Genomic DNA, 22,957 nt, shown 5'->3' with positions numbered 1-22,957 from the left:
TTCAACATGTAAAACTTTCCTCCCCTTCGCAGGCATAATGGGGGCAGTGCTACCATTGACAGTGCAAGTCAGATTAGGGTTACCTCCGCCTTCCAACAAGATATTAACAATGTCTTTCTATTTCTGCATGCAATCATCAATGGTGTTTGTCCTGTCTCATTCCTTTTGTCAATGGGATTGCTTGACAAAGCAAGATATTGTCTCACACCATGTGCATCTCTCCCCATTGTCAATTGGACACACCAAATCAATACCATCTTTGATCCACTGATCAATCTTCTTATGACAAGAAGGATCCCTGAGTTCTGGATGGTCACTTGCAGATGTCATCAGGGCAAAACAGTAATAATAATAATAATAATATAGGGGTTTTATATTGTGCACATCCACCTTGTTAGGTGCTCAAGGCGCTCCTTTATTACCCGGCTACTGTAAGCTAGGCGTTCATAGTGCACACAGCTTTGTAAGGAATTACTTCCTACCGGTACCCATTTACCTCACCTGGGTTGAGTGCAGCACACTTTGGATCAGTTTCTTGCTGAAAGAAATTATGCCATGGCTGGGATTCGAACCCACGACCCTCTGTTTCAAAGTCAGAAGACTAATCCACTGGGCCACAACGCTCCACATCAAAAGTATTGATCAAAATCTACATGAATCCGAAGCGGTGAAAGACAAAAACTGAGCTCTAAGATTTTCATACACTCCCAAATGTCTGAAAACTGTATACAATTACACAGAAAATATTTGTGTATCCTGGACCAAACCATGTAACCATCTTTCAAATAACATTGGTACATGTATCTGAATGTATTTCAAGATCCTTGTTTTACTTACCCCTTGAGAGCAGTGCTTCATTTCACCCACATACATGTAAGTGTGTGCTTGTTTCAATACCTCTCCACTTTTAAATACATGATTTACAGCATGGTGTAACAATAAACTACATCCATGCTACAACCAATATGGAGGGGAGGACAACTACTATAAAAGACCATTGTTAACAGACCTGCCAACCTCTGGAATGAAGAATTGTATTCTGTGATGAAAAAACCCTGTATTTTTCCCTAAAAAACTGTACATGTATGTCATAATAAAATGCGTGGCATGCACACTTATCGCGGTGCTCAAGCTGCATGCAAGCTAAAATGCGCACTGCTCTTTTCAGATGGATAAAAAACAACATTGCAACATGTGTATATCTAATCCTGGTTTTAACAAAATGAAAAAAAAGTTACCTGAAATTACATGGATCCAATAACCATACTTCTGTAATTTTTATGAAATAGAGACATACAGAGATGATTTTTCTCAATAAATTACGATTTTGTAAAAAAAATAAAAATATTTAATCAATTTTATTCTTATTTTTTATACAAAGTCATATTTTTAAAAGAAAAATGTACTGTTGCATTTTGGTTGCAAAAACATACTCGTTGGCAGCTCTGCATCTATTTGAATCCTCATAATTTCAGGAAACTGCTGCTCTGTCATATTTCAAAATATCCTTCAAAATCGGAACATTTTTGATCAGCAGAAACATGTGAACATGTACTACTTGCTCCTAAAATATAATAAATCCCCCCCCCCCTCCCCACAAATAACCCATGTTATTTCAGACAAGCTTATTTCCAATTCCAATACCGATGTTTTTAAATCAAACAGACATAACATTGAAAGTCATTAATTACAGAAGACCTTGCCTGGGAGAATGTAGTTTGTTTGAAATGAATATTTACATATTCTTCTGTTTTATACATGTAACTACAAAGTACAAAAGGTAATTTTTCAATAGATATTAAATAAAGGACATAATACTCGGAGGGTAGTGTGCCAGCTTAAGTGACGGAACAGTACTTGGTCTATAATGTAGAAATAACTTGATATGGACTAAATACAAAAGATTGATGTGTCCTAAGTTTAGAACCTCATTCTAATTCAACTAATCTCACTTTATCATCGCAATGAAAATTTTGAGGAAAAAGAAGGCAGGAGACATATTTTTTTCTGCAATTAATAACCCATAGAGATGTCCATTAAGAATAAGTAAAATAAATTTCTCAGGATTTAATCTGCATCAAATTCTGGTGATGAATACATTTGAGAAGGATCGGGGGTTAGCTTTTCACCCTCTATTTTCTCACACAGGACATCAGGAAGCCTCTCTCTGTAAGGTATCCTTGTTCGGAGAATTAACCGAGAAGCCAGTTCCTCAAGAGGAACAGGAGTTGTGGGTGGGCTTAAGAGTGAAAGAAGTACCTGTACTTCAGGATCATCCTCATCTATACCCTCATCAAGGGTAACAACTCCAGTTGAACAACCATAACGGATCAATACGCAAGATACAGCAAGTATCCACTCCGTGTCATAGGCAACACGAACAACTTGGAGAAAGGTGTCAAGTAAAGATGGATCTATATCTGGATCAAAACCAGTGAAATGGAGGAGTCTGCAGATTGTAAACTTCAACCTATTTCTGGTTTCTTTGCTTTGACCACAGTATATATCTTCCCACATGGCTTCAGCCAACTTATTAATAAAACTTTCAAGGATTGACACCTTTCCGCCATCTCCCACAAGGTCCTCTGCAGATATCTGCTTGATGCAGTTGACGATAGTGGCCACAGCCGGGAAGCTTGATTCAAGATATTTTGATGAGTAATAATATGAATAATTGAACATCAGTTCACCCAGGCTCTGAACAATATCCCATTTCCTTATTTTCAACTGGGTGCTACAAGTATCTGCTGTAAATGCATTAGCGTACGCATCCAACAGTTTGTTGACATATTTAAATATGCGTGGCAGAGGACGCAGCCTGGGTGCTAGTGCATGTTGTATCATGTCCATTACAGATCCCAGAGGGTAATCATCTGACATCTCCCTATGAATAAGGTTTAAAAGCATTTCGTATCCATCCTGTGGAGCTTTGCCCTTAAACAAAGCGCTTCGGGCACATTCACTCATTTCTCTGTAGAAATCATGTCTATCCCTGGTTTTATGTGGCAAAGACTGCATACCAAAGATGAAAGCTTTTGCCTTGACCTCAAACCTTTCAGAGTCACTTGGATTCTCTTTGTCCATCAAATTTACAAACCAGGCATCAAGATCAGAGGTGACATGGCAAGGTGTTACATCGCTATTCTCAGAAGAATGAAAAGATGCAGCTAGATGAAATGATTTACAGGCATCCATAGTATGGTGCTTATCAAAGACTGCCTGCGAAACTCCCAAAAGTTCATATGCTTTGACCTTGACATCAACAGGCGTTGAAACAACAGAGCTGGAAACAAAGTAATCCACTACATCTTTGAAACTGTTCAAAGCTGCAACACAAACTGGACTCAATCCCTCATCATTCATCTTCAGAACTGCGCCCTGATTGCAAAGTTCTGTCACAATCTCTACGACGTCTTCAAGGGCAAATTGAGGGAAGTTTGGTTCCTCTCTACACTTTTGAATGAGATTTTCTTCCCCTTGACAGGCATAATGAAGAGCAGTGCTACCACTGACAGTGCAAGTCAGGTTAGGGTCAGCTCCAGCTTCCAACAAGAGATTAACAATGTCTTTCTGTCTATATTTGCAGGCGACCATCAGGGGTGTTTGTCCCAAGTGATTACATCTGTTAACACAAGAAGGATCACCTGAAGAATCAAGGTACCGTCTCACACCATCCACATTACACTGTCTGTGCTCAATGAGATGTACTAAGTCAACACCATCTTTGATCCACTCATCAATACGACAATTTCCATCTTCTGCGCAACCACTTTCTATGACCGATGCCATCAGGATGACGATATCAGACAAAGGCCTCAAGAATCTGAGGAGGAAATGAATATGAATATCCCAGGTTTTAATTCTCCTACTATATTGCTCAAAAGATAGAGTTTGACTACAAGACAGAGGAAAGACAAAGATATTCCTATTGACTCTATTTGCCAAGAACATTCAAAGCTCTCAATTTGAGGGAAGTTTAAAAGTGTATCTAAAGCTTTGATACAGGGTCAGTAATGTGAATTATATGAAATTATCAACTGAAATTTCAATAATAAAAAGTGTGGATGCTGCCATAGAATTATTTTCAGCTGTTCAAATTCAAAATCTAGCACTCACTCTCAGTAAATAAACAAGTGGAGCGCCTCTGACAGTCTCGCCTGCATTACGCAATTCAATGTACATGTAGCATCAGTGCTGACTTTGATATTGACTATGACACAATCATTAAAAAAACACTATTCATATACTAATATACTACTTTCATTGTCCCTTGATCAAGTGACCTACAGTACTGAGCAATGATACTGGCTTAGCCATATGTCCACATTTCATTAACTATATCCATAAACTTCAAAGTTATGAGATGGCAACAATTACCCACAACATGGCACATATAGTCTCGCTCTGCTATGCAGGTGAGACAGAATAGCCCTTTGCGCACATGTACTTTATGTATTTAGCATTGGATATATGAGTATTTCCTGAAATTATAGGTTCATTCCATTCTTGAAAAGAGGTTTTATAATATGCTGGTTAACAAAATTGAAATATGAAGGTATTTCATTTTGGTAAGACACCTGATGAAATAAATTTTGAGGTTAAATCTGTTAATCAAACCAATAGAGCACATTTTGTTATATTCTTCACTTTATAAACCATTCTACATGCAGAAATGAATTGAAATACTGACATGCACTATTGGGAATTCACCTAAATTAAAGGTCAAGTCCACCCCAAGAAAAAGTTGATTTGAATAAAACGATGAAAATCCAACAAGCATAACATTGAAAATTTTACCAAAATGGGATGTAAAATAAGAAAGCTATGACATTTAAAGTTTCGCTTAATTTCACAAAGCAGTTATATCCACATCCTGGTTGATATGCACATGAGGAGACTGATGACATCATCCATTCACTATTTCTTTTGTATTTTATTCCATGATAATTCTAATTTACTCCTCATTGTCAAGTGAAACAAATAATTCCTCCCTGAACATGTGGAATTAGCATTGTTTATTACCATATGGTTCAGTCGAGTTGGCCCTTATTGTCAAATCTGTAAAATATCAAATATGGTATAATTCAAACAATAAAAAACAAAGAAATAGTGAGGGACATCATCGACTCTATAATTTGCCTATGAATAAATTGTGCATTTTGTGAAAATATAAAGCGAAACTTTAAAATATCATCACTTTCTTATTTCACATCCGATTTTGATGAAATTTACAGCATTATGCTTGTCTGATTTTTCTCTATTGATTCAAATCAAAATTTTTCTGAGCTGGACTTGACCTTTAAAGATAGAGGCCTGTATTCTGAAGTCAGGTTTAAGTTAGACCACGGTCTAACTCTGTGCTAAAAATTCAAAAATTTAGTTCATATTGTATATTTCTTTAATATGATTTATTTTTTTCATTTTGCTTTCATATTAAAGAAAATACTTCAGAACACTTCACTTATCATTCCCAGACAATTTGGGTGTCATAATATGAGTTAAAAGATAGATGTGTACTGTTAGGGATTTGTGCCCAAATTGGCTCTCAATAGTTAAACCATAACATTTATCCAGGGTTTAATTTAAACCAGAGTTCAGAATATGGGCCAGAGAATTTAAAACAAGAATGTAGCGAAAAGGTGGGCACATAATACACCCACCTGTGACGCGGAAAATGGAGAAATTGGTCAAGCAAGAAAAGTGGAAGGTGGCGACTTGACCTTTGACCTTCTGACTTCAAAATCGATAGGCTTCCTGGGATCCATGCTAGTATAATACACACCAAATTATATGAGCCTAGGTTAATTTAAACTGACGTTATCGCGTTTACAAGGACTGCAGAAGGGTAAGATGAAAACATGTCAGTGTGACCTTGAACTTCAGCCTTTTGAACTCAAAATCAGTAGGCTTCCTGGGATCCATGCTAGTATCATACGCATCAAGTTATATGAGCCTAGGTTGAGTCAAACTGAAGTTACTGTGTTTACAAAAAAAGTTAACGGACGGACAGACAGACAGACGAACGTATAAAAAAATCTATCCAAAGGGAAAGATTCAACTGTTCAAACAGAAGTGAACAATAATTCTCAGTGATTGATTGATTGACTGCCTGTTATGCCTCCATTGAAGTGTAGGGCAGCAACGAATGTCCTCCATTTCTGTCGGTCCTGGGCCAAGATCTGTATAGTTCTCCATGTGTGCCTTAAGTGTTTTAGTTCTCCCTCAGTGAACATTATTCAAAACAAAGATCAAAATGAGCAATCTAAAAAGGTAAAATGCTGTAGTAATAAGAAGTGACCAGCCAACCAAAACGAGGGCTTGGATGCTTGATTAAAATGTGACATAAAGACCTCCCAAGAAAATGTAATATGTTTGTCTCTTACTCTTTCTTTCACTGCTATATGTACATTATCTCCAGAAATACATGTAGATTCTAAAGTTTGATCCGTTCACTCATAAGAACTACATGTACCCATCAGCTGGAATCATTCACTATAAAAATTACACAGAATTTCGAACAAAAAATATAAACAAGTTGATACAACATCTATGAATCAATATTCTGCATACCAAACAACAGACCTGAAGCACCTGCAGTAAAGTGTGCTATATTGTATAGTACATGTATGTACAAACTAAAAAAATGAAATTATTTACAAACATTTAACCCATCTTTTGTATGGTTCAACAAAACTTGTGCCAGCCACACACTATAGTGAGTAGTCAAGTTATCTTGAAATTTGTGGTAACAAATAAGCACTTGGCTAAGTAGAACTTTCCTATCAAATCAACTTGACATGAATCCTATTCTAATCTGAATCAGAATTTTCTGGTGAAGAGTACAATTCAGAACGATCTGGATGCAGCTTTTCTCCTTCTATTTTCTCACACAGGATATCAGGAAGTCTCTCTCTGTATGGTATCCCATAGCAGAGTAATGCCCGAGCAGAAAGCTCCTCAAGTGTGGGAGGACTAGTAGATGGACTCAAGAGTTCCTGCAGTACTGGCATATCTTCATCATCTTCATCCACATCCACAAGCGTAACACATGAAGTGTCACAACCATAGCGGATCAACACGTGAGCAATGGAGAGTATCCACTCTGTATCATAAGCAACACGGAAAACTTGAAGGAAGGTGTCGAGCAAGAATGAATCTGTATCTGGATCAAAGCCAATGTAGTGGAGGAGCCGACAGATAGTATACTTCAAGCGTTTCTTTGTCTCGTTGCTCTGGCCACAGTACATATCTTCCCACATGGTTTGAGCCAACTTATCCATAAAGACTGACAGAATTGACTTCTCCATCCCTGCATGATAAACTGTAGCAATTTTTTTGAGACAGTTGAAAACACGCACCACAGATGGAAAACTGGACTCTAGGTATTTTGTCTGTGAGTGATAATATGTAAACCCAAACATCACATTTCCAAGAACCTCAACTACTTCCCACACATCTAGCTGCGCACTGCTATCTGCATCCACTTCTTCAGCATAGGTATCCAACAGTTTGATAATATATTTTAACATTGAAGATTCACCACTTCGAGTACATAGTGCAGGTTCTAATGCATCCCTGATCATCTCCATCACTGTCCCTATTGTTGTGTATTCATCCGTCATCTCTCCGTGGATATGGTCTCGAAGCATCTCGTATCCTTCTTGTGAAGCTTTGCCTTCAAACAATGCTAGCTGACCATATTCGGCCAAGGTGTCGTAGAAGTCATGTTCATTTCTGGTTTCATTAGAAAGACAATGCAAACCAATGACTATAGCTTTTGCTTTGACCACAAACATATCATCGTCACTTGGATTCTCTTTGTCCATCAAATTTACAAACCAGGCATCAAGATCAGGAGTGACATGGCAAGGTGTTACATTGCTATCCTCAGAAGAATGAAAAGATGCTGCTAGATGAAATGATTTACAGGCATCCATAGTATGGTGCTTATCAAAGACTGCTTGCGAAACTCCCAACAGTTCAAAAGCTTTAACCTTGACATCAACAGGCATTGAAATAACAGAGCTGGAAGCAAAGTAATCCACTACATCTTTGAAACTGTTCAAAGCTGCAACACAAACTGGACTCAACCCCTTATCATTCATCTTCAGAATGGCGCCCTGATTGCCAAGTGCTTCCACAATCTCTATGATATCACTGAGCTCGTATTGAGGGTAGTTTGGTTCCTCTCTACACCGTTTTATTAGATTTTTCTCCCCTTCGCAGGCATAATGAAGTGCAGTGCAACCATAATAAGTGCAAGTCAGGTTAGGGTCAGCTCCAGCTTCCAACAAGAGATTAACAATGTCTTTCTGTCTATTTCTGCAGGCAATCATCAAAGGTGTTTGTCCTACTCCATTTGGTTTATCCACACAAGCGGGATTATTTGAAAGGGCGAGGTATTGTCTCACATCATCCGCATTGCTCACCTTGCCTTCATGCATCAGAGAGACCAAATCAACACCATCTTTGACCCACTGATCAATCTTCTCCTTCTGGCAAGGAGGATCCCCAACTTCTTGACAATCGTTTTCTGATTCTGATGCCATCAGGATATCAGTATGGATCTCGGACCAATGCCTCAAGAATCTACAAAAGGAAACAATAATTACTAAACGATATTGTAATAAGTTTTCTACATTTTTTAAGTGCTTTTCAGTAAAATTCTAACGCACATGACCTGAAAGAGGAAACTTGTTGCCAATGAAAAACATAACACAATTTGGGAAAGAACACTTCCTCAATATGAATCATGTTCATTCCGGTCATCAGTGGCGTACGCAGGGGGGGGGGAGTTACAGGTGTTCAACCCCCCCTAATTTTTTAATACCCAACCCCCCCCTAAGAATTCAAACACTCTTTAAAAAATGTTAAAGATATATATTTTTTTTTGGTTGTCAAATTTGTATTGGGTACAAAATGACCTAAAATATGTGGTGAAGACCTTTTTTAAAATTTATTTATGGGTTGTAAACATTTCATTTAGCTTAAACCCCCCCCCTTTTCAAAAATCCTGAGTACGCTATTGCCGGTCATATTTACAAAATAATGCCCCAAGCCCAAGATCATATCACTGGTTAATGAATATTCTTGAAAATTAGAAAAATTAAAGATAAGTCACCTAGACTTTCTGAATTTCTTAACCTATTGAGCCCCAATGGTATATCTGAGATAACACTGGTTTAATATGTGGCTTAAGGTGCTTTTGTAAAGGTTTGCAAGGATATGAATGTTAAAAATGGAAAACTCCAACATTCGCCAATAGGGTGCTTAACAGTTTAGAAGATTTGCAAATAAGTTTGTAGAAGTCACTTGTCATTCGTTATAGTTTTTTTTACATTTCTTAAAGAGTGATGAAAAGTGACTATAATCTACAATAATAGACTATTTACGAAGCAGGGGAACCCTCTTGCAAATGTTTGGTGCACTTTTGTTGTAAAAAATTGAAATTATATTTTGTATCATCCTGATTCTTCTATGTTGTACATGTAAAGACGTACTGTATTGTATACTGTAGCAGCATAAAAAAATGTGGAGCAAATTGCAATGTGATATAAGGAAAATTATTCTGTGTAATAATCCATGGCCACAAATTTTTTGGGAGTTTTCATAAAGAACAATACTCAGCTGTCAAGCAATGAATGTACATACATGTAAAACTTACATTGTAGTACTACATGTATGTAGCTTTTTTTTCAATTGGAATAGAACAAGGAACAGGCCTTAAATATCAACATATTTTCGACGAGGCCACTTTTCAAAGGGGTAAATTTAATTTTCGAACAGAAGGATCAGATGGGTAATTAAAAGGGCAAGTAAAATATCCAAGGTCATTGAGGGGCAAGATGTGACGAGATAGAAGGGGTTTAAATCACCTAAGAATTCAAAGCAATTCTGATTTCTAATACAATCATCAATCCAACATACATGTACATCTGTGAATGGGTTCCTGAAAGTGATATTGCTCAGACTAAAATCATCTTAGGTACCGGTAAATGAATGATCAGTATTTATTTCCTCCTTCATTGAATAGTAAGTCTCTACGATGACTAAAATCTGTTAATAGTACACCCTACAAAGGATATTTGCACATTACAAAACAAGCAGTTTGTTCCTTGGGGAAAATGGCAACAAACTTAAGGCAAAAAACATAAAAACTTGCACTGCAGTACAAGAAAATTATTCCCTGCATGAGTAGAAACTGTCATTATGACATTTTGTTAATGTTCATATTTTCATCTCCATGCATTAAGAACTTAATATCTAGAATGAAACAGGAATTTATGGTTTCAGTCATTGTCTGATTCAGTTGATGAATCCAAATCAGAGGAATCAGGGAACAGCTTTTCTCCCTCTATTTTTTCACACAAGACATCAGGAAGCATCTCTCTGTATGGTATCCTATTGTTGAGTATTGCTCTGGCAGCTAGTTCCTCTAGAGGGATTGGTTTTGTAGGTTCAAATAACTCTGACAACTCTTGGTCATCATCCTCTATATCACCAAGGACAAGGCAACCATCCTCAGTCGGGCACCCATACCGTATTAATACTTGAGCAACTGACACAATAAAATCCCTATCACGAGCCACAGGAGCAACCTCAAGTAGTGTTTCCAAGAGGGATTTGTCCAAGTCTCTGTCCAGACCATTGTAGTGGAGGAGCCTACAAATGGTAAACTTCAATCTATTTCTTGTTTGTTTGCTTTGCCAGCTGTACACATCCTCCCACATATCCTCTGCCATCCGTTCAAAGAAGACATACAAAACTGATTTACGTTCATCCCCATCATTTCCACTCACATCTTTCCTCTTCATGTTAACAATGTGGCCAATGAACGGAAGGCATTCCACTAGGTATTTTGATTCAGACAAGTAATATGCAATGTTGAATATCATATTCCCCATATGTTCAATGCTCTTGTACGGGGGCTGGGTATTGCTGATTCTATAAGCATCAGCATAACCCTCCAACAGTTTAGGAATAAAAGGCATGTGTAGTTTTGGCGAATCCCGATAGAGCGTTGATGTACCCTTCTCATCCAGTATCTCCATGACAGAGCCAGAGAGACTCTCATGCTTCATTTCAGCTTTTATGAGTGCAGCAAACAGTTCATATCCTTTCTCAATAGCCTTACCATTAAATAAATCATCTACGGCAAGACTGATTGAATCATTCCAGAAGTTGTCAAGAGCCTTGTTAGGTAAGCTTTTAACAGCAATAGACAAGGCTTTCATTTTGACCTTAGACATTTCAGAGTCACTTGGATTCTTTTTGTCCATCAAATTTACAAACCAGGCATCCAGATCAGAAGTGACATGGCAAGATGTTACATCGCTATCCTCAGAAGAATGAAAAGATGCTGCTAGATGAAATGATTTACAGGCATCCATAGTATGGTGCTTATCAAAGACTGCCTGTGAAGCTCCCAACAGTTCATATGCTTTGACCTTGACACTAATTGGCACCGTTAGCATATTGCTTGATGTGAAGAAATCCACTACATCTTTGAAACGATTCAAAGCTGCAATATAAACTGGACTCAATCCCTTGTCATTTACCTGCAGAACAGCGCCATGACTTGCAAGTACTTTCACGATATCTATGATGACACGGAGCTCGTCTTGAGGGTAACTTGGTTCCTCTCTACATCGCAACATTACACTTCCCTCCCCTTCACAGGCATAATGAAGTGCAGTGCTACCGTTGACAGTGCAAGTCAGGTTAGGGTCAGCCCCAGCGTCCAACAAAAGAGTAACAACATCCTTCTTTCTATTTCTGCATGCAACCATCAATGGTGTTTGTCCTGTATCATTCCTTTTGTCAATGGGATTGCTTGACAAATCAAGATATTGTCTCACACCAACTGCATCTCTTATCTCCCCATTGCCAATTAGAAACACCAAATCAATACCATCTTTGATCCACTGGTCAATCTTCTTTTGTGTAGGAGGATCTTCAAGTTTGTGCAAATCGCTCTCTGGATTGGATGCCATTTTAAGAGATGGGAATAGTATTAAACCAGTGTGTCCATTATCTGAGGAAACAGATGGAAAATCAAGCCTTTATTGTTTTTTTTAATGACACGCAAAAAAATATTGTCTACATGTAAACATAGGCCTAAACTGAACGTTGAATTAATGTGGATGGTGAAAAATTCAGTATCTTGTTTTGGTCTTTGTCTTGAACCTGTGTGCAGAACCTATATCAAAGGAGGTATATTTTGGTGTTAAAAGAATTTGAGTGAAAGAGCACTCCCTATAACTTAAGACTGTAAACATGGCACATGTGTACCAGTAGGCTATAAGGTAGCATAGCACACAAATCTTGATATATACCTGACTTTAATCGGAAGTGTTCTCTTTCACTTCTAAATAGTAACAAAAAAAATTATTCACAAATAAAAATAAAAACACCAAAGATGGTACGAGTCAGCATGAAGTGAATTACAGTATGCTGATTTTGGCCACTTCAATCCATCCCAGCTACACTGTATACCTACATGTACTTTGCAGATTGACAAAGTAGTCACCTTGCTTTATAGCTGACTTTGAAAACAACTTAATAAGGTGAAAAGAGGTTGAAAATTCATAAAATTTATCAAGATTTTATAGAACCCAATTGAACCCCAATTCAAAACAGCTGTGCATACCAGGAAATCTGATAATTAGAACTGTTAATTGCCAGTTCATGTGCTGGAACTCGTAAAGCGAGTCGCGAGACAATCGGCCAGCACCATGACATTATAGCACTGGTTTGGAAGAGTCTGAATATTTAGCTAGTGTGACGAGAATTGGCTGTAAAATTTGTCAAAAAAGAGGGTGCAAATTTTACAATAGAAATCATCCCATTCGATGGTTGCCAATATCTACACGCATAGGGTTCCAGTCATTGATATACGTAAACATAGGAAATGGGGTTCTAATCTGCTGCATTTTGTACACATAAGAAAATTGGGTAAACCAATTGTAAGGGTTGAATTTTGCCAGATTAATCTAATCGTTTGTTTTACACTTTGCTTTCCATAGTTCTCTTCACTTCCCATTTCTATGCCATTGTCACACACCTGTTTCTCTCATTCCTAATACCTCAGTCACATTTACTCTACGGCGGCCGTATGGCGAGTCAAAAACAGCCGTTTTAACATTTTTTGTATAGCAGCTACATGTATACATAGGTGGTTTGAATAAAAATGAATAAAACTGCTGTTTTTGACTCGCCGTAGAGCAAATGTGACCGAGGTATTAGTTTCTACATCACATCATTCCATTTACCATTTCAACTCCATGCAGCTCCACATGTTTCTATTGTCATTTTCTCATTTATATTCAAACATACATGTACTTCTTCATTCATATCATCCTATCTCATCCTCATTGATTCACCTTTCACCCTATTTTCTTCTACTTTTCTGGGTTCTTCCATTCTCTGTTTCTCTATTGGTTGAGTTGATCATGTCACACCATTGTTTAATATATTATTTATAAAGGCAATGCCTCGTGAGGTATGGATTTCAGGCCAATAAATCAGAGCATCACTGGACTTCATTTTATCGACATTTTAGGTTCTTCTTATTTGGTGCTTCTGGCTGTTTGATATGAGTTTGCTTGTTTACAACTGTTTTTTGTAAGGTGTATCTTTGAACATTCGGCCACTCTACAAACTGGTGGCAGCAGTGGTGGCTGGTGGCACCAATGAATATATTCACAGATACGATGCTAAGAAAATTAGGTGGTTGATAAGGGGCGAGGTTAGCTATAATTAGGTCTTTACTACCCATAGCTCAAAAAAGACTAACGACAAGGTTAAAACTCCCACTTCCAAGTTAAATTCTACACCCTAACAACTTTATGGGTTCTACATGTAACAGTTATAGTGAGTGATTTTATTACCAACCAGCCTCTTGTTGTTGTTGGCCTGTAATGCACACAATAATGCATCAAAAAACAATTTCAATATGCTTTAAGTTTTCAAAATCTTTATTTTCTCAAAATAACCAAAATATGGTCAAAATAGCAGATCAGCGATTTCATTTTCAAAGTTTTCCAACAGAAAACACCGCTGAGGTATGGTAAGGTCCCTCATGTCTGCGCACACACGTATCTGCACAATTCTAGTATTAGAGAAGATACGCAATGACCACAAACTTTACAGATGCAATACATAGAAAGGTATTCATTAAAAAGTCTGACTCAAAATAATGGAAAAACAATGAATTTCAGGCATTTCATGTGACGGCCTCAAAATGCAGCCTTTTTCATCAAAATCCCTGAATCGTGTAAAAAGCAAAAGGGTGTGCAGACATGGGGCACCATTTTTTTGTCCAAACTGAAAATGACTGGCCGGGGTTTTTTCTAAGAAAATCATATATTTCTTTCAAATTTTTATGAGATTTTTGGCACACTTGCATGGACAATGTAGTCTGAGCTCATAAGAATTTAAGGAACATTATCAACTAAAAAGTTTGTGAAATAAAAAGAAATTTAACATTAAATCTTAAATCAAATACTAGTAATTACATAAAGCCTAGATGTAGGTGCACAGACATAGGGCCTAAAATGCAATACCATTTTCAATTCAGGTGACAAAAATATTTCAAATGTGAAGAGGGGTGTGTAAACTGTCTTGTGTTTCTTATCTGAATAGTGAGGCATGCTTACACACAATGCTATATCATCAGATTTTTTGTTACACGTGTTTCGAGCGGGACTCAAACCCCTCACGTTGAGATTTTTTATCCTATCAGAAACATGCGCTCTGACCGACTGAGCTACGCTGCCCAAATAACTGAGATCAGAAAATGATATTGTAAAAAATAAAACTGATCACGGCAGAAAGTTTACATCTTTATTTTATTTTTTTGTAGGTATTTATGTATGTATTCATGGTGGCAGTTTGATGAGTTTTAAGAACCTATTGTGTCTGACCTAAAGTGTTCAGAGATCTACTACATGTAACGATCAGTAGAGCCTAGAGGTGCCGGTCAGTAGTCGTCTACTCATGTAGAGTTTAAATAGATTAGTCCAAAGGGGTAAACACCTCCCCTCAGAGTATAAATTAGGAAAGGCTTGATATTCTCTTGGTTCTTTCTTAGTCTTCGGATGACAACTTCACAAGCTTGCGCTCCTGCCCTTTGAGGCCTTGATAGGGGAGTGCCTGAGTTCCCACCAAGCAACTGTTTGTTTACATGTATAATACCGGTATATGTTTGTGTGCATCACCAACAAACCTTAATAAATATTATTTGAACTTTATATTTATTTAAGTACTTCTGAGTTTGGAGTCAATGAAGAGCTAGATAACACTCATCTACCAATCAATACATGATTTGTCTTGGTTTATGAGGATATCCTTTTCTGGGACAATCCCAATTTTTGGACCGGCACCGTAAGTCTCTACTGACAATCTGCTAACAAAGTTCATGCATAAAAAGTCACAATTCATGTTGTTTGTAATGGTAGGTATCAATTATTGTATGGCAGTGCATCCTATTGCCGGACACCTTTATTTTAGTGCTTTAAAACTGACAACTAGAGGAAATACAATCAAGAAAAATTCGCACTTGCTATTCCAAATAAAATTATTTGATATTTACCAACCGTTTTCTTTGCATCGCACTTGGCGCATACCCCTCCAGGAAAAAAAATAATTTCGTGCGCGACAAAATTACATCATGATTCCGGACGGGTAAAGATATTCTTGATTATAATGATGCAAGAAAGAATTTGTGTGATTTTTTCTTCATATATCACATGAGTAAATTTTAAGTTTTTGTTTGCTTTTTTTATATCGAATCTGAGCAGATGTTGGTAATAAATTTGTGTTTGCTAACTAATTTTATTTTTTGTTAATTTTTACTGCATGTTCCATGACACTTTCCAATATTATGCTCGTTCGTATCGTGACCCTCATATCTATCGATGCGCTGTCGATCGTCGACAGCTCTAATCACGATAAACCTCGCGCACGGGTACCTTGAGAACTAGCCCGCCGTTGATGATCACCCACAATCACTAACGTTACACCTCAACATTCGATCGAAGGAGCAGATGAGATTGAAATTTGGCAAATCAGGCCCATATTTCCGTCAGAAAATATATCAATTGTTAATGCAAAACTATGTTATATTATATTTTAAGCATTTTCTGTCATTTAAAAGATAAATAAGGTAAAAGTTGGATTTTTTCGCCTTGTTTTTGCAATCTTGTTCTATGTGTTGCTCTGTGAAATTGAACTACGGAAGTCTTGCGGTATGAAATTGTTTTCGTACGCAGTAATATCCGCGTCCGGAATCATAATACGTCCTGTAATACAATACGTGACGGTCTATAGTCTATATTAGTATATAACTAGGGTGTCTGATTTAGGGGAAAATATGGCACATTTTTTTCGGGAAGTTCAGGCTACTAGAAAAATGTGATCTGAATTGATTATTAACTTTTGTTTAGCATGTATGGAAAGAGAAAATTCAGGGGCTTCTTTTGACAGTAAGGACAAGTTTATATGATCATTTTAAATAAGGATTTAGAGATGAATTGCAAACCCTTATTTTTGTGTGTGTTGAGATTGCCATTTCCCCATGCGTTTTCTATGGGAAATTAAATTTTCTGTTTTGCACAATTTTTTCACTTTGTCGCAATTTTTCATTGTGATCTGGTTTCCAAATCTTCATAAAAATCATACCATCAGAAAGAGCATAAAAAATCCTATTGGACTCTTTATGGACAAGTTTTTGGCATTAATAATGAATTTATAACAGCTCTCGGAAGCTAAAAATTTGGATTTGTGTGTGTCCATTTCTTAACTACACAGTCTATGGCAGAGAAATGCTGAAAATTTACCTAATTTCATTCTTCTTTTTTGCAGCCAATAATTGGATTTTTTTCAAAAATGTTACATTTTTGTCAGTCTGAAGGTCATTTCTCTTCAAATTCACAAAAAAAAATGTGATATTTTCTTGAAATAAGAAAAATATTTTTTTTCTCCAGACACCCTACTCGGGGGTGAAAGTTTCAGGTTTTGGCTTCCTTTGTGTGGGTCTATGAGGTAGAAGTCTTGGCTTCGTATAAGAGTAACCTTACGTTAGTAAATGATTTTTACTCTCTAGAAGCCGCCTGGCTAGTAATATCCGCGTCCGGAATCATAATAAGTGACAATTATCAGTAGGATGGGGGGTCGGGTGTCCGGACACTTTATATTTTTGAAGCCTTCTTTTTGTCTTTGGATTACACTAAAAATATGAATTCAATACTTGTAATCATCTTCTATTTTGTTCTTTATAATATTTCCTAACATTTGTACTAAAAATTTATGAAACTTCGCTTTCAAATTTTTCCAAATGACTTTCTAAAATTGATCGTCCGGACACACAACCTGTCCGGACACACAACAACTGGGTATATATGACATGCATTTCTCCCACACAACTTGTCTTAATAATAATATGTCTTATAAAATATTGCAATGCAACAAATTGCAAGCAAAAAATCATGTCATGAAATCACTGTCTTGTCAGGGAAGACCTTTCAATCTTTCATAACCTGTCTGGACATGAACACTCACTCAAGTCTCAGAACAACGGGTATAGTCACGTATTGTATTACCGGACACTATTGTGATTCCGGACGCGCATATTACTGCGTTTGAAAACAATTTCGTACCTCAAGACTTTCGCAATTCAATTTCACAAAGCAATACATAGAACAAGATTGCAAAAACAAGGCGAAAAAATAAATTTTCTACCTTATTTATCTCTAAAATGACAGAAAATGCTTAAAATATAATATAACATAGTTTTGCATTAACAATTGAATGAATTTATATATTTTCTAACGGAAATATGGGCCTGATTTGCCAAATTTCAGTCTCGTCGGCTCCTTCGATCGAATGATGAGGTGAGGTGTATTGTGGGTGATCGTCGACGGCTAGTTCTCAAGGTACCGTGCACGAGGTTTACCGTGAATAGAGCCGTCGACGATCGGCTGCGCATCGATAGAACTTGATGAGCGTCACGATACGAACAAGCACTGGAAAGTGCCATGAAACATGCAGCTAACCAAAAAATAAAAAATAAATTAAGTTATCAAACACGAATTTATTACCAACATCTGCTCAGATTCGATATAAAAAAAGCAAACAAAAAGTTAGAATTTATTCATGATATGATATAAGAAGAAAAAAATCAAAGAAATTTATTCTTACATCATTATAATCAAGGATATCTTTACCCGTCCGGCGCGCGTCCGGAATCATGATGTAATTTGTCGCGCACGAAAATAATTGTTTTTCGTGGAGGGGTATGCGGCAAGTGCGATGCAAAGAAAATGGTTGGTAAATATAAAATAATTTTATCATATTAATAATTTTCATAATATTTGGAATAGCAAGTGCAAATTTTTCTTGATTTTATTTCCTCTAGTTGTCATTTTTAAAGCACTGAAATAAAGGTGTCCGGCAATAGGATACACTGCCATACTCAGATCCATCCCTCCCATCCCCCACGATCGACAAGCCGTACAAGTAAGCTAGAGATTTCACTCATGTGCTTCTCGAACACAAATATCAAGGAATTGTGATATCACCCTCTTCATTCGTGCATTAGAATTTGCCACGCCCACGACAGTACAAATACAAAGATTATTACAATGTCAACATAATCGCTGCGCATACACACATGTGCGTGTCACTTTATCGACCCTATTCCTTCATATTTTTTCTTTATTTTAATTATCATACTCTACGAATAGTACAATTGGCTGTGAAGCATAAAAAACAAAAAAAGTTTCACTTACCAGAAAAAGCAGAACTTCATAACTAACCATAGAGATGTATACTAGTACTGTTATATGTCTATACACGTACGTACGTCTCGACACCGCGCGCACTGCAGCTTGATGATTCGAGGTGCGGGGGTGGGGGGGGGGGGGGCACGTACCCATGCCCCCCCCCCTGAACAAAAACTGGCAGAGCAAAAAAAAAGGGAAATAGAAAAAGGGAAAATGAAAGAAAGAATAAAGAAAAAGAAGGGGAAAGAGAATTTTTTCCGCTGTTGCATCGGTACTATATCATATCATTCAAATATTTTCAATGTACATTTTTAACCTTAACTCGGTGGCCCCTTTATATAAGCTCTGCTTTCTCCGGGGTCACAAACCATCATTCTATAGTATATTTAGTACTTGTATAATTATCAATATTGGTATGTATTTATGTAATTGTTTAACTTGATGATGGTTGAATAAATATATTGAAGTTGAATTGAAGAAGGAAGACGAGTGAATAATTATAAGTGAGGGACCTACTATATACTCCGCTACTGTCTATACGTATTACACGTAGGTCCATGGCATGGTGAGGGAAGGAGTTGCAAAAATAAAACCGTGCTATATATTTTCGCTCGCTCTTCGCTATCTCATTGTCTGTTGTTCGGTGATATTCATATTTTACTCAATAGGCCAATAATATGGAGCTTAAAATATCCAAGTTTTGAAGTCAATATATTTAAAATTTTTAGCTCAAGTACGCTGCGGGGTCGCATTATTTGTTTTGCCAAATTCCTATTGTCTCATTTGTGAATTCCATACAGTTCTCAAAATATCCCTTTTCAGACGTGATTGTCAAAAGGGGAGGCCTATCAGCTAGTGCTGCGCGCTCGCATTTTGTTTGGTGAGTACATATCTCCAGTGGCGTAGACCTACCGTGGGTCACGGCATTGGGGGGATTGGGGGGCACCAGCAAAAATTTTGAGTCACTTATTGCTTATTGAGCGAAGCGCGCTCAGTTGCTAAGTATACTGACCTAATAGAGGCATTTTAAGGACAGTGCCATTAAACGAATATGTATCTCACTGATCAAATAATGCGAGCGCGAAGCGCGAGCTGAAATTTTTTGGTATTCAGACCTAACAATTAAGGGACATTATAAGCAAATTCTTCGCGCTCACAATAATATTATGTTAGGGCCGACCTCCGAATTCGAGACGACTGGTCCTAAAATCTTTAGCAGGAGCTAAGACAAGTGGGGATCCCCTCTCTCCAAATTCCCCTTTTTAGTTAATTTATACATTACAATGTCTATAACGCATTGCATTCGTAATTAAGTAAAGGGTACTGTATTCGATATTTGCGTGGTGAAACGGCAGTTTAACAAAATTATATACTGATGATATAACTATTTTTGTAGAAAATTCTTATAGATTACAAGTCATTCTGTAGAATTTTAGGAGGATATTGGTACTAGAAATTAAATGAAACAAAAAACCTTTTATTTTTCCTCTAAAACTCTCTGTTAGCCTTAGACAAAATTCGCAATTGGAAAAAGTTGACATGGCCTAAGAATTTTTTTTTTTTTATTTATCAAATACTGACGTTCCTGAAGAAATAGATTATAAGAAATATTAAGTAGAACTTAGAAGACATCAAACTGTTGAAACAAAGAAATCTAACTTTGGAAAGATCCACCTGCTTAACATATTCCAAGTTGATCTGAGCTCTTTAACGCCAGAGTTCGAGAGTCAGAGCTGTTGAAGAAAATAATGAACATTGTTCTGCCTATTGTCGTATGCATCGGGGGCAGAACGGCAGATCTTTGCGACACAGAAATTTTGAAAATTTAAATTTTTTCACTGCAGATTTTCCCAAATTCACAAAAATTATGCATGAAAACCTTTAATTTCATATGACAAAATGCAAAGGCGCCCCAATGACAAGCTCGGTTGCTTTGCTCCCTCGCTTCCGATATTTATCTAAAAAGATTATGCCTCCTGCCCCCCCCCCAGCAGAAATGTTTCATTTTGCGTACGGCCATGGCTTCGCCTTTTTAATGTCGAGGGGGGTACACTTTTATGTGAATTGCAAACATGGGGGGGGGGATGTTTAACTGTTTGTTATTGTACAGAGGGTTGTGTAGATCAAAAGACTGATAAATGAAGACCAGAAAGTGTAATGGAACTAAAGTATTTTAGATTTGCACAGACCATTAGGTGGTAATTATTCTTTTCATTGCAATTTTACACCCGATATGATCAGTATGAAAATACTAAAAGTATTTATTTTGATATAGATATGAATGTGTTCATTAAAAAGAACACAAGTTCCCGTAATTAACTAGATCAAGAGCAGAGGAGCGACCTCTTCAAAATACATTGATAAAATCGTTTCTCTATCTTTTGTTTGTTAAATTCTTGATTGATTCACCGCTGAATATTTTTCATGGATTATATAGAGGAGCAACTTAATTATCAGGAAATATCAGACAGATCTTAACTTCAAGTTGTTTTATAAAACAAAGCGTTAATAGATCATCGAGGTTCGACTTAATTTATTAAAGCTATTAGAAAAAGACTACTTAAATTTTGTTAAAGTAAATTTCAATGCGTTGTCCAATTCCAGAGAAATTATACAATCAGCAATTTTTAGACGACAATGCAAGTGTTTTTCATTTCTACTGGCTTGCAGCTAAAAACAGATACCAACTTCTGATAGAGCATACTTGAGATGAAAGTATATTGGCGATCACTATGAATAGAAATAGCAATGGTATACAAGGTTTCTCATTTACCTCATAAAAACGATGTTGACCCTCTTTCCGAATAGACGTATGATAATAAGTGTGAGTTAAGTTCCATTAATATAGGCCTAGGCCGATATAGGTTTAAGTACGTCCGTATGCGAAGCTTTATAAGGCAGAAGTAAACAAACAGCTTTATATCACGCAGAAGTAAACAAACAGGTGCGCCTACATCACTCACTTGGTTACCGCGACCCGATTGGATAAAAGTTTTCAATCTGCGCAGATGTCATTGTGATGTCACGTCAGCGTTGACCCATTATTGCACTACACAATATAAAGGTGCACCATTGAACTTGACCTTGCTAGCTTACGCATTTTTAATCGTCCAGTCGATCTAAAACGATATTTTCTTTCTAACTTATCTCTCTAATCATTATTTTGTTTATTATTGTTGTTATTTGGGATGGTGAGAATGGAGTTTGAGAGGGAGTGGGATTCCATTTCATGAAGAGGCGTCGCGAGCCAGGTTAATTTGAGTCATCCCCCAATCGAATGCCTCATATACAGTGTATATAAACTGCATGGGTTCTAAAAGAAACTGATCAAACTTCAAGCGAACGACACAAATTCCACTAAAGTCAAAATGAACAAAATTTTGACACAGGCAAGCTTCAATAATCTTTACTAAGCACATGTCAATAATTAAATATTGGTTTAATAACAAAGAGGCTGTAGCCCCTAAAATCAATTGGTTCCGGACTCCAAAGTCACAAAATGGCAAAAGAAAGACCAATGAAAATGAGATGATTTTAAACAAACTTACCAGTTTATGAAAGTTCACAGTATGACCATCGTCATGTTTAATTGATTGCCTCAATAACTAAAAAGTTACAGGAAGTTAAAATTAACATTTTATTAATATTTTAAACACACCTATTGAGGTAAAAATGCATGAATTGATTCAATCATGTCAATAGCATGCAGTCAAGCAAAGAATTACCATTTGGTTGAGACTGAAACTGAGACTTTTGTGATTTTGGATTCTGGAACAATTGATTTGAAGGGCTACAGCCTCTTTGTTTTTAAACCAATCTCTTAATTATTGACATGTGCTTAGTAAAGATTATTGAAGCTAGCCTGTGTCAGAATTTTGTTCATTTTGACTTTAGTGGAATTTGTGTAGTGCGCTTGGGAAGTTTGATAAGTTTCTTTTGAACCCAGTTTAGTAGACAGTGTTATAAGGAAAAGGAACGTAGATTGCCTTTTGAAATCGTGACAAAACCTGACAAACTATATATTTTTGGCTTACCATTAATTATCATTTTATCGGGGGGGGGGGGGAGGGGGTGGGTGGCAGTTTGATAATTTCAGTTGCCTTTGATATGCCTCTTTTTGTAAGTCAAATAAAAAATAATTTTTTTTTTCTTGACTTTCCCAGTTTATTGTATTA

The 22,957-nt window shown here is 36.9% G+C and overlaps 1 protein-coding gene across 1 annotated transcript; it reads right to left on the bottom strand.

The window, feature by feature from the left end:
* Positions 1–1,972: 1,972 nt before the first annotated feature.
* Positions 1,973–18,858, bottom strand: LOC129276386 (uncharacterized). The gene is made up of 5 exons (XM_064109190.1): positions 18,789–18,858; positions 10,292–12,034; positions 9,624–9,627; positions 6,844–8,589; positions 1,973–3,949 (listed from the first exon to the last, which is right to left on the bottom strand). Exons 2-5 carry the CDS (start codon positions 11,991–11,993, stop codon positions 2,068–2,070), a joined length of 5,334 nt encoding a protein of 1,777 aa, XP_063965260.1. The 5' UTR covers positions 11,994–12,034; positions 18,789–18,858; the 3' UTR covers positions 1,973–2,067.
* Positions 18,859–22,957: the final 4,099 nt, after the last annotated feature.

Source organism: Lytechinus pictus, chromosome 14 (assembly GCF_037042905.1).
Source record: "Lytechinus pictus isolate F3 Inbred chromosome 14, Lp3.0, whole genome shotgun sequence".
NCBI classification, from domain to species: Eukaryota; Metazoa; Echinodermata; class Echinoidea; order Temnopleuroida; family Toxopneustidae; genus Lytechinus; species Lytechinus pictus.
Note: the sequence above shows the minus strand (reverse complement) of the source record. Positions and strands in the feature narration are given on the sequence as shown.

Bases quoted from the DNA above. Each gene is read 5' to 3' on its own strand.
- LOC129276386 (XM_064109190.1), bottom strand. From the start codon at position 11,993: ATGGCATCCAATCCAGAGAGCGATTTGCACAAACTTGAAGATCCTCCT. The intron at 3,950-6,843 runs GTACTCTTCACC...AGAGCTTTGAAT, and splicing joins CATCCAGATCGTTCTGAATT to GTTCTTGGCAAATAGAGTCA.